The sequence below is a fragment of the Dendrobates tinctorius genome, unplaced genomic scaffold, assembly GCF_039654945.1.
Source record: "Dendrobates tinctorius isolate UK_male_01 unplaced genomic scaffold, ASM3965494v1 ptg000023l, whole genome shotgun sequence".
Lineage (NCBI taxonomy): Eukaryota > Metazoa > Chordata > Amphibia > Anura > Dendrobatidae > Dendrobates > Dendrobates tinctorius.
In genome coordinates, this window is record NW_027361691.1 from 10,807,330 (window position 1) to 10,820,717 (window position 13,388).

The 13,388-nt window shown below is 41.4% G+C and overlaps 1 protein-coding gene across 8 annotated transcripts in view; it reads right to left on the reverse strand.

Annotated features, from left to right (window-relative positions):
- GRM5 (glutamate metabotropic receptor 5) overlaps positions 1-13,388 on the reverse strand; it is a 443,426-nt gene that overhangs the window by 93,527 nt on the left and 336,511 nt on the right. For all 8 annotated transcript variants that reach the window (XM_073569256.1, XM_073569259.1, XM_073569257.1 and 5 more), the window contains exon 4: positions 1,942-2,177. In XM_073569256.1, the coding sequence (XP_073425357.1) occupies positions 1,942-2,177 (236 nt within the window). The remainder of the gene's footprint in view (positions 1-1,941; positions 2,178-13,388) is intronic.

The following is a 13,388-nucleotide window of genomic DNA, read 5'->3' on the forward strand; positions in this document are numbered from 1 at the left end:
TGAACTCAAAATTGGCTGGAATCAATGGTGGCGCCATGTCCCGTTTGGAGACCCCCTGATGTACCTAAACAGTGGAACCCCCCTAGCTCTAACTCCAACCCTAACCGCAACACACCCCTAACTCTAATTCCAACCCTATCCATAACCCTAACCACAACCCTAACCCCAACACACCCCTAACCCTAATCCCAACCCCATCCGTAATCCCAACAATAACCACAACCCTAGCCCAACCCTAACTTTAGTCTAACCCTAGCCCGACCCTAAGTTTAGCCCAACCTTAAATTTAGCCAAACCCTAACCCTAATGGAAAAATGGAAATAAATACGTGCGATCACATCAGCGGAAAGAGAAATTAAATGGGAAATCAGACTTTTTTTTGGCGGTCATTGTTATTCTATTAATAATGGCGTTTGCAACCCTGAGGTCGGTAAAAACCACCCCGAATCATGTTGTCTGGGGTCTCAGCTACCCCTAGCAGCCGAGACCACGGAGAAATTCTGACTCTGGGGGGCACAATACACATTTCTCAGCGCCGTTAAAAAGCTGCGCTGAGGCATAATTAAGTACCCTTAACTGCCGCCGTTAAAAGGCGTATCGGCGGTTGTTAAGGGGATAAAGACACATAGATGTTATTGACCAAAACATAGCTTTGCCTGTATATAAGTCACTCGTGTGGCCACACTTAGATACTGGGCACAATTTTGGTCTCAAATGTATGAGAAGGGCAGAGAAGAACTAGAGCGGGTGCAGAGAAGAGCGACTAAGATTATTAAGGGACTGGATGACTGCAGGAGACGGGTTATCAGACTTAGAGTTACTGATTTTGGAAAAGCAAAGGCTTAGGAGCGATCTTATAACACTGTACAAATATATGAAGGGACAGTACAGAAATTAATGATCTTTTTACACTCAGGCCTTTCACAGTGACAAGAATGCATCCTCTATATCTAGAGGAAAGAAGGCTTATTCATCATCACAGACAGCAAATCTTTATTTTAAGAGCAGTGTGACTATGGCTTCTTTACTGTAACAGCAGTGGCACTATGGCTTCTTTACTGTAAGAGCAGTGTGACTATGGATTCTTTGCTGCAATAGCAGTGAGACTATGGATTCTTTACTGTAAGAGCAGTGTGACTATGGATTCTTTGTTGCAATAGCAGTAAGTCTATGGATTATTTACTGTAAGAGCAGTGCCACTATGGCTTCTTTACTGTAAGAGCAGTGCGACTATGGATTCTTTGCTGCAATAGCAGTAAGACTATGGATTCTTTACTGTAAGAGCAGTGTGACTATGGATTCTTTGTTGCAATAGCAGTAAGTCTATGGATTATTTACTGTAAGAGCAGTGAGACTATGCTTTACAAAAGAGCAGTGTGATTATGGAACTCACTGCCACTTGACATATTTGTCATGATTGGTTGACTAAAATGTTCAAAGAGGGCCTGAATGCCGTTTTTGAAAAAAAAAAACCTTACAGTTTATGGGTACTAGATTCTGTGATTGGACGTTGATCCAGGGATTTAGTCTGATTACTGTATTTGGAGTGACAATAAGAGGACTTTTGGAGACTTTCCCCTATTTCTAGACCCCCTAATGTAAACTGTCCTGCAAAATAACACGGTGTTGTATCTCCAGAGGATGACTTAGAATATCTGATGATCAAACCTCATTAATATCAAATTAAAGGGCACGGAGTGTAACATAATTACATTAATGAACATGGATTCCAATATGCCTCCATATTTCGTACTGCGGTTATGTAAGATAAGACGCTTATGACCCAGCCATCCTGCCACCCCTGCCCTCCGATCTATGACGCGGCGTCACGTGACCTGTAGTAATTATGATTCCTTGCATTCTCCTTCCTCTGATACTCGCCTATGAGGTGACATTGGGTAATGATGACACCGTGACGGAAGGACAGATCTGTTCACTCACCGCTGCAGGTCTTGTTGTAGATTTGGTTGTCCTGCGAATATCCTTTCAATTTGCACTTGAACTTGTTTTGCCAAAACTCCTGGAACCAAGGATTGCGGAGATTGGTCTCCGGCCGTAGCTGCAGGTAATAATCGTCAAACCATTTCACATCAGGAGACTGCAGCTTGATGGTTATTCCTCCGGCAGCCTCTCGCTGATAACCGTCTGTCACATCGTACCTGTCTGCCCAGCCATCACTGCGGAGATAAATAACACGATAAATCCTCCAGTCCGCAATCTCATACGAAAATGTGATTGATGTTCTTATCTGCTGAACATTTTTATAATAGCTACTTTATTAAATCCCGCAGATCCCTTATTGTTCCGGCAAACCATAAAACTAGAAAAATGTTATTTCAGGTGAATTAAAGGACGCGCGTTCCCATACCTGGTTCATTACAGTGTATCCGAGCCCCATCTTGTAACCAGGCGTGAGTTTGGGATAAGGTGACAAGTAGGGGTGGGATTTGTGTAAACCTTGTCCACAAGTCAGGGGTCCTGCTTGGGTTAGGGGCGTTCCCCGGTGGGACTATAGGGGCATTTCCAAGCGGGAATAAAAACAAACATTTCAACTAGTTCTTGTGTTTACTTTTAGAATTGATTTTTTAGATTTTTATTATTCTTTAGAGTACGCCCATGAGGAACATTTCCAACCTCTGGGGCCTTAACAAATTGACCCAACAGGGTGCTTAGAATGGAGGCCATGCTCAAACGCCACTCCATCCATTCTTTATGGGTCTGCCGAGAGCTGGGCTTTGTCTCCATAGAGAATGAATGAAGCGGTGCTTTGACATTCGATCTGCCGATCCATTTTGTAATGGGGATACAAGTTCCTTATAGGGAAGAACAATTACTCATTCTACCAACAATCATCATTCCTGCTGATAGGTGATATCTTGTTTTAGGAGTTTTCCAAGACGTTAATATTTCATCTCTTGGTATTCAACACACCAAGCTATGAAAAAAGGTCATGGCAAACCAGCAAAAGCCGCAACCTCTTCACTATTTACTCAGACACATTCTGTTCCTGTAAATAGGTCTTGTAGCCCAGTGTTGTGAGTTCATTTTCCCCTTCACTACTGAGGCCCGAGGAACTCCCTCTTCTGGTAAAGAAAGGTAGTGAGCCTGATTATCAAACACCTGAGTCTGATGATGATGACTGGCTGAGTGGAGTTACTGACTGGATATAAGGCTGCTGACGCCCTTCTGCCCTGCGGGTGATTTCTCTGTGGGATCCTTGGAGACCAGTCTGAATTCCTGCTCTTCTAAAGCTAAATTTTCTGCTCGGCTTTTTGCATTTGTGCTTTGACTTTGTTTTGCTATGTTTTTCTGGATTTCTGCCATTCCCTGCTGGGGTGTGCTGAATTCCTTTAGCTCTGTCTTCTGAAAATACCTGAGTGCTGATTTAGTTTTTGAAGCCTAGCTGCTTCAGGGTCTTTTTCCATATCAGCTTGTTGGCTTATGTCTTTGATAGGGTTTTTGGCAGATTGCAGACAGCAACCTTCCTTTCCTGTTCTGTTTAGTTAGCTTGGGCCCCATTGTTTGCTCAGCCTATCTTTCTATCTGTGTGAGTGTTTTTTCATCTTGCTTCACCGTCATTATATGTTGGGGGCTGCCTTTTACTTTGGGGTCTGCTCTGGGGCAGTTTAGATTTCCTTTTCTGTCTTTAGGCTATTTAGCTCTCCGGCTGTGATCGAGGGGTCTAGGGCATCGTAGGAACCCCCCATGGCTACTGCTAGTTGTGTTGATAGGTTCAGGGGTCTGCAATCTGATAGTTGCCAACTTCTCTGGTTTTCTGGACGTAGCCTTTATTTTTGTGTCTGCCTCCTACAGTGACTCAATCATAACAGCCCAGTCTCACTCACTCGTATGATCGTCAGATCAATCCCAACCTCAACCTACAACTTAAGTTTCATAAAATCCCTTTAAAGGGCATCTGTCACCTTCTACATGACCATATGGGTCATAGAAAGTGGAATAAAATGATACCTTCGTAGCTGCGATTTGATGTTTTATTCCAGAGAAATCCATGTTTTTCTTATATATAAATGAGCTCTTTCAGGCTATGGGGAGGATGTTTTCTGGAAGATAACTCTGCCTCCAGAGCTTATTTTAGATTAAGGGGCAGATACCAGTGTGAGGCAAGTAACTAACACAGAACAGGAGAAATGAACTTTGTCTGCTTGCAAATACATTTTTTTGCAGCTTTCTGAGCTCTGCTGTATTGCAACAATATTATAACCCTGTCTGCCTGTGAGAAGGAAGCTGAAGTTGAGATGAGCCTGCAGATGTGTAAGGTATAATCACACACAGCTCTGCAGTGAGATGAGGAGAACAGAGAGTGGCCATTACACATCACACTGGAAACCATTACACATCACACTGGTAACTCCCCCTAATATTTAAAACAAGCTCTGGAGGCCGTGTCATCTTCCAGGTACCATCCTCCCCAAAGTCTGAAAGGGGTCAGTTACAAAAAGTGATAAAAGATTATTTATCAGCAAGAAGGAATTTGATATCAGTCATACAGGTAGGACTTTTTCAGCAGTCTATAACCTGCGTGCCGTACTAATAGTTTAGATAGGTCAAATGTGGTGAAAGATTCACTTTAAGGTGTCAAGAAGTCAGTCAATCCCATTTCATTGATTATAGAAGTTTATGGAAGGAGAAAATGAAATGAGGAGTGAGAAGAGTGAAAAAGAGAAACACAAACACATAGAAGTCAGTTTTGATGGTTTTTTGAAAGTGATTATCTCAACCCAGAGCTGGATTCATGACTACTCTGTTTAGTACTGCTGTAAAATGTCTGCGGTGACTGTTTATGGGAGACATCATAACAGAATCCACTGTTTATACGACCTATATAAACCTAGTACCATTCACCAGACAAATCGTCAGTTGGGCAATCATAGAACAATCCCAACCAATGACCAAAGTTTGATAAGATCCATTAAATGTGCCTGTAAATCAATCAATTCCAGTTCATTGCTTATAGAAGTTTATGGAAAGGGAGAAAGAAGGAGTGAGGAGAGTGAAAGAGAGAAGCACAAACACTTAGTAGTCAGTTTTGATGCTTTCTAGTAAGTGATTATCTCAATCCAGAGCTGGATTCGTGACTACTCTGCTCAGTACTGGTGTATAATGTCTGTTTTTAATGAGTATGAGAGACATTATGGCAGAATCCACTGTGTATATGACATGTAAATATTGGCTGCTGGATGATCTTAGAGCAATCCCAACCAATGTCCCAAGTTTGATAAGATCCATTTAATGTGTTAATAAGCCAGTCAATTGATGGAGTGCAATATTATTTGGTACCTAAGGGGAATACATACAACATATATCGCACCAGTGGTAACAGGACTGGCACTGAATGGCTTTCTCTGCTTTCCATCACACGGTCAATGCAGCTATTTGCAATCATACCCTATACCCTAAACATACCCTATAATAACCTAGTGTTACAGCACTGGGCCTCAGAGGTCACTTTCCCTACAGGGATCCTCAAGGGCAGGGATGTTGTTGGCACCTCATCGGTGTACCCCTCCAGCATTTCTACTGTCCAGCCACATAGGGGTTAATAGTTCTGCTGCTATCACTCATTTCCCGCTGTGTCTTTTTCTAGGTAATGGGCAATGTATTGTACAGGGTGGGCCATTTAGAAGGTTAGATCTGGGTGGGCCATTTGTATGGATACACCTAAATAAAATGGGAATGGTTGGTGATATTAACTTCCTGTTTGTGGAACATTAGTATATGGGAGGGGGAAACTTTTCAAGGTGGGTGGTGACCATGGCGGCCATTTTGAAGTCGGCCCACCCAGGTGTATTCTAGCTTGTCACTGCAAATGTAATTTAATACATATCATACTATGCCAGTGCTAATTCTTTTACTGCCAGGGGTTTAGGCACCGATTTAGAACTTTACAATAATGGACGGCTTCCTGCAGCGTCAAAGATTCACATGTTGTAAAAATTCATCCATCTCTTCCCAACAGTGGATTTGCTGGTAGGGAAGGAAGTGGTGGGGGTTTCCCGTCTTACTTTCTTTGTAATGCATGGTATACCTTAATAGTAAAGATTTTCTTCTGTTTGTCATAAGTATTATTTCATTTTACATTTCCAACATTATTTTCATTTATAACTTTTCAGAAAGGACTTTAAAGAAGCCCTTCTCATCCAATCAAAGTTTTTATCCTCTTAATATATTGCAGTCATCATATTATATCACACTATGTACTTACAATTGCTCATTTTGCCTGTCTACCCAGTTAATTCTTCTCTTTTCTCTTCTTCATGTAGAAACAGGAAGTCTCTTGTCCCTACAATTATCATTTCCCTCTTCCACTCCTGACCCAGCTGCTCCCTCTCCCCGTGCCAAGGACTTTTGCAGTGACTGATGACTTGTGCAGGGAAAATTGTCCTCCTGTTTCTACATAGGGCTTAGAAGGATTCAGCTAGTCTGTTTTTAATCACATGTTGTCATAGACCGAATGGAAAGGAGAAGAATTATCTGGGTAGAAAGGTAAAATGAGCAATTGTAAGTACACAGTGCTATATGATGATTGCAGTATAATATGAGGATGAAAACTTTGATGGGAGGAGAAGGAGGAGGAAGAGGAGGAGGAGGAGGGCTTCTTTAAGTAGATTCTTTATGCCCTGTCAATTTGTATAGGACACACCCACCGGTGCCACCGCAGACACCCTCCTGGCACTTCTCACATTCTGGGTGTTGTTAGTGGCAATCCCTGGCAGTCGTAATGCAGAAACAGAGTGTGTCTGAGATTTTTCTACTACTTTCCCACCACCCTCCCTAACATTTCAGAAGAATTGCAAAGTATTATAAAGCATCGGACTGCTAAGCTTGGCCCAACTGAAGGTGAAAAGTTACCATACCCTCATCCCAGAGGTGGCTGCTGCAATTATTTCAATGGTCCCTGTCATTTTATCAAACTTTGCTTAAATCAATTTGAACCTCAGCAATATATCTTATCAGATAAATCTATTTTTTTCTCCACCTATGAGCTACTTCTACTTCCTTGCCTCCTGATCTACACCTGAAATCCATTATGATCAAAACAAGATTTAGAACAACTATGTACAGGGGAAAGAAGAAAGGGAAAAGCAGAGTGAGAAGCAGCATATAAAGGAGACACACAAACACATTGAGACCTGTGATGATTTATAGTATGTGTTTATCTCACAGCAGTGGTGGATTCACATCCACCCTGCTTAGTACTGCTGTACCATATATTTTCCTGCTGCTTAATCCTCCATCCTCTGGATGCTTTTGAATATGTACTACATAAAAACAAGAGAGCAAGAATCCTTCATGTCTGTGTGTGCTATGTATTGGAGAAATCATCAGCAAATCTCCACTCACCAGCTCAGAGACAACTGAAAACTTGAGAGAGCATGCAGAGTGGAAATCTGTTGAAAAATGTAGGATACATGTCATCTAATGGTCAGAAATAGTGTTATCCGTCATGTACACACACACGACAGCTTATACTGACTCTGCGGTGATGAATGTTTACGCCCTCTCCTCGTTGTTAGAGTTTGATGCAACCCTTAATAAATAGTGATATATTTAATTTCCTTTTTTCATCTCTTACAGGAATTCATAAGAAGATTTGATTAGACAAATTCTGGGTCGCGAAGATTAAACCCATTACGGCACTGAATGGACCACACGTCCCACTAACTCGGGATAAACAGGTGTTCTCTGCATCTGGCAGCTGTCATTCATTACACATAATTGTACCTAATTGGCGCAGAGACGGATTGCTCTGTTTTCCTTCAATAATTATAATATTATTCAATTAGTCACTGAGTGAACACATACATAACACAATACAGAGGCAAATAAAGGGTGGTCTTGATGGCACCGCACTCAAATCAGTCTGATGTATCACAATGGAGGGTCTCCCCTTTAATTGTGGTGAAAGAGAGTCAGGAGCGTGTACAGACGTCCTCCATACCGGAAAGCAGCACCAGACGGCACACTCAGATTTACTGTAGTTATGAGATGGGGATCTCATAGGTAATCCTTATTTTTGCCATTATAATAAATGAATAATCTTATTCCCTTTTCTTATATCTGTAGATAGGTATTAGATGCATTTTGAAAATTATTTTCAAGAGGGAAAATACAAAGAATAAACAAAGCTAAAATAATGTGGTTGCATAAGTGTGAACACCCTCTTATAATTAGGGATATGGTTGTGTTCAGAATTAGCTAATCCCATGTAAACTCATGTTACATAGCAGTCAGTGCATGGCCACTATCATTTACAAGGCATTCTGATTAATCCATATAAAGTTTGGTTGTTCTAGGAGGATTTTCCTGACATTTACTTAGTTGCATGTTACAGTAAAAGCCATGGTCTGTAAACAGCTGACAACACAGCAAAGGGATCTGATCATTGTTGAAGGTTATCAGTCAAGAGAAGGGTACGAAAAAATTGCCAAGGCATTAAATCAACCATAGAACACTGTAAAGACATCATCAAGAAAGGATTTACATTTGATACAACAGTGACAAATGTTTTGCCACAATTGATATCAAGTCTACCAAAAGCATGTGTGAAAACATGTTATGGTTTAATCAGACCAATGTTAATGGGGTATTCCATTCTCCAAGATTCTATCTCAATGTGCGGTAAGTGTAATAATAATATTAGCAAATACCTCCAATTAAAAATATAGAATAGTTCTTCTGATTAGCTATGTCGCTTACCTCATGTGCAGGGCATTGCAGTAGCTTAAGTATCCATGGTTATGACCACTCTTACCGTGACAGTTATTTGCTAGTGGTCGTAACCATGGATGCCTATGCTACTGCAATGCCCTGCACATGAGGTAAGGTTATCAGGAGAACTCTACTACATTTCTAATTGGAGGTATTTGCTTATATTATTATTACAGCTACTACATATTAGGACAGGATCATGGAGATGGAAATACCCCTTTATGTTTCTGGCCATATTTTAAAAGGTATGTGTGGCATAAAGTCAACACTGGTCAACACCAAAAGAATACCATACCCACAGTGAGGCATGATGGAGGCAGCCTTAAGCTTTGTGGTTGTTTTTCGGTAAATGGAGCTGGGGCTTTAGTGAATGGAGAGGGAATTATGAACAGTTACAAACATCAGTCAATTTTGCATCAAAACCTTCACGCCTCTGCTGAAAAGCTGAAGATGAATTCCACCTTTCAGCACGACAACGATCATAAGCAGCATACCTCCAAACTATCAAACGAATGGCTTTGCCATGAGTAGATCTAAATTTTGGAAAGTTTTGGAATGGCCCAGCCAGAGCAAAGACCTGAATCCAACTGAAAATCTGTGGGCGACCTGAAGAAGGCGCTGTACAAAGGAGATTGTCATGCAATCTGATAGATGTGGAGAAAGGAAGAGTGGGCAAAAATTGCCAATTTTAGATGTAACATGCTGATAGGATGAGAAAAGCACAATTTGTTTTTTCACACCAAAACTGCGCCTGGAGACAGAACTTTCCAGAATGGGAAAGTCTCTTTAAGTATTTACTTTTTCACTGCAGATCAATATGTGATGACTTAGGCTACTTTCACACTTCAAGCTTTTTGAATCCGGCGCCCTGCGGTGCCGCATCGCCGGATTCGGCATAAATTGCGAAAAACGTATGCACCGGATGCCGGATCCTGTGCCTATAGGCTTCCATTATACAAAAAAAGGATGACGCCGGATCTGGCATCATCCGGTTTTGCACCGCATACAAAAAACGTTACATGTAATGTTTTTTCCAGATGCCGCACCGTCACTTTTTGCTGGTTCCGGCAAAATATGGACGCGCAGAGTGTCCATGCGGCACAATGCAGCACCAATGTAAGTCAATGGTGCAAAAACCAGATCCGGCGAGACACATCACCGGATCCGGTTTTAAGAATTTTCGCCGCAGGGCACAGTAGCCTTAGGTAGTTTCTGAGAATTTTCCAAGAGCTTGCAGGCAGGGAAAGGAAGTTCGGAGTAATGGAAGGCAAGGAAGATATGCTGCTGAGTACTGATTCATAAAAAGAAATGGTACATCAGGCACACTTTCTCTACCGTCTACCTCCTTAGTTTTTCTTGAAGCGTTCACACCGCCTGAGTTAAACCTCTCCGTAGTGAATTGCTCTTTTCCTTTATTAGTATTCCTTTTAAGGTTATGTAGCGTCTTTTCACTTTGCTTTTAAGCCGTAGCCTGGCAGCCTTGCTGTTCTGAAGTCTCAGCACGCAGCTTATTTCTTTCATTTTATCAATATGACATTAATTATGGGTTTGATGTGATTGACTTGTTGCATGTTCATTTATTTAGTAGAAGTTTTTGAAAAGTTCAACTCCTCAGATTCCAAACTGACATGTTTACTCACCTTTTATCAAAATCTACCGCGGATTTCACCCCTTTGCAAGTAAAGGAGTATTTTTTGGAAAGTGGGCAACTTAGCCCTGACAAAGGTATACACCGAAACGCGCGTCGAGGTGAGCACCACACTCTCTGCTGGATTCGATACAGGTACAACCTTGGTTTTCAACATCTCAAGTTACTTCAATTTTGTATTCCGTATAACATGATAACTTACATGAGCACCAACTCTACATGTCTATGAAGGGTATGTGCAATAATATATGTGGCGTTATGTAATTACTCACATTCCGCTATAGAGTGGTATCCATCATGTTGCACTGCACAATCACCCTCACCTATTAATGACTATATATACACTCACTTGGAGATATATTATGTAATTTTTGGCACATTTGAATCTTATTGATTACCCGGCCTGAATACATCAACTGAATGTTACTCAGATTATTATACTGTTTGAGCTATTTCTATTCAAGGTTGTTTGTCCGATAGCAGCAATTTTATTTTGTACATATTTCAATAATGTTATTATTTTATATGTGTGTGTCCTCTCTCTCTTTTGCCACCACATATCCACTTGTATTTACAATAAAGGTATGTTATTTCACATTATTTTATGTCCAGATCACTTATTGGCTGTTTTCCCATTGGTTTGCTTCTTCTCCGATTGGTCTATCTAATTGATCCAGCAGACATACATTGCAATATGGTCACGTATCATTTATCACTATACGGGTTATTTTCCTAGAATACGTGTGTGTGTGTATATATATATACCGTATATACGGTATATATACAGTTGTGCTCAAAAGTTAAAATACCCCGGCAGAATTTTTGCTTTCTTGGCCTTTTTTCAGAGAATATGAATGATAACATCAAGACTTTTTCTCCACTCATGGTTAATGGTTGGGTGAAGCCATTTATTGTCAGACTGCTGTGTTTTCTCTTTTTAATTCATAATGACAACCCAAAACATCCAAATGACCCTGATCAAAAGTTCACGTACTCTGGTGATTTTGGCCTGATAACATGCACAGAAGTTGACACAAATGGGTTTGACTGGGTACTAAAGGTACTGTCACAGTTAGCGATGCACCAGCGATCCCGACAAACGATATGACGCAGTCAGGATCGCTGGTGCATCGCTAAGTGGTCGCTAGTGAGCTGCCACACAGGCAGATCTCACAGCGATGTAGCAGCGGTCAGCGGTCGCTACTTACCTGTCAGACGAGACGATCCTGACGTCCTCCCGTCCGCGTCCACACGTCGCTCATCAGCGCCACAAGAAGCCCAGCAGGAAGCTGATGACGAGAAACGGCCCAGGACGTTCTCGCGCGATCAGCGATAACCAGCGGAGGAGCCGGTCGGAGGTAACTATCAGACATAGCGATATCGCTAGCAATATCGCTATAACGTCACAAAGCCAGTGACGTTATAGCGATATTGCTAGCGATATCGCATAGTGTGACAGGCCCTTAAAGGTAACATCTTCACCTGTGACCTGTTTGCTTGTAATCAGTGTGTGTGCATAAAAGCTGAGTGAGTTTCTGGGATCCAGACAGACTCTTGCATCTTTCATCCAGCCACTCCCTTTTCTGGATTGTGAGTCATAGGGAAAGCAGAAGAATTGTCAATGGATCTACGGTAAAACGTAGTTGAACTGTATAAAACAGGAAAGAGATACAAAAAGATATCCAAGGAAATGATAATGTCAGTCTGCAGCGTTCAAACTGTGATTAACAATTGGAAAATCAGGGACTCTGTAAATACAAATCCACGGTCAGGTAGACCAACAAAAATTTAATCTACAACTGCCAGGAAATTTGTTTGGGATGCAAAGAAAAACCGCAAAATAACATCAGCTGAAATACTGGACTCTCTGAAAACCAGCGGTGTGGCTGTTTCAAGATGCACATAAGGAGGCACTTGAAGAAAAATGGACTACATAGTTGAGTCGCCAGAAGAAAGCCATTACTGCGCAAATGCCACAAAATATCTCACTTACAATACACAAAACAGCATAGAGACAAGCCTCAAAACTTCTGGAACAAGGTAATTTGGACTGATGAGACCAAAATTGAACTTTTTGGCCACAACCATAAACGTTACATTTTGAGAGAGGTCAACAAGGTCTGTGATGAAGGAACACCATTCCTACTGTACAGCATGGAGATGGATCGCTGACGTTTTGGGGATGCGTGAGCTACAAAGGCACAGGAAACTTGGTCAAAGTTGAAGGAAAGATGAATGCAGCACGTTATCAGCAAATACTGGAGGCAAATTTGCAATCATCAGCCCGGAAGCTGCGCATGGGACGTACTTGGATGGCCATCTCAGTCTACTGACCTCAATATCATTGAGCCACTCTGGGGAGATCTGAAGCAAACAGTTCATGCTAGACCGCCCAGGAATTTACAGGAACTGGAGGCTTTTTGCCAAGAAGAGTGGGCAGCTTTACCATCTGAGAAAATAAAGAACCTCATCCACAACTACCACAAAAGACTTCAAGATGTCATTGATGCTAGAGAGGGTAATACATGGTATTAAGAAATGGGGTATGTAAACTTTTTATCAGGGTCATTTGGACATTTTGAGTTGTCATTATGATTTAAAAAGAGAAAAAAAATAGTTTGACAATAAATGGCTTCATCCAACCACTAACCATACCATGAGTGGAAAAAAAGTTTTGGTGTTATCACTCATATTTTCCGCTACCTCGTTTGTTTAAACTTTCCAAAATTGTGGATAAACAACTTTGTTTCAAGCATGTGATGTTCGCTCAAACTCTCCTGTGGCAAGTATCAGGGGTAACAGGGGTGGACAATATGAAAATCACACCTGAAACCAGATAAAGTGGGGAGAAGTTGATGTAATCTTTGCATTGTGTGTCTGTATGTGCCACACTAAACTGAGGAGAAAATATCTGAGCATTTTAGAACCAAAATTGCTGAACAACATCAACAATCTCAAGGTTACAAGTCCATCTCCAGAGATCTTGATGTTACTTTGTCCACGGTGCGCA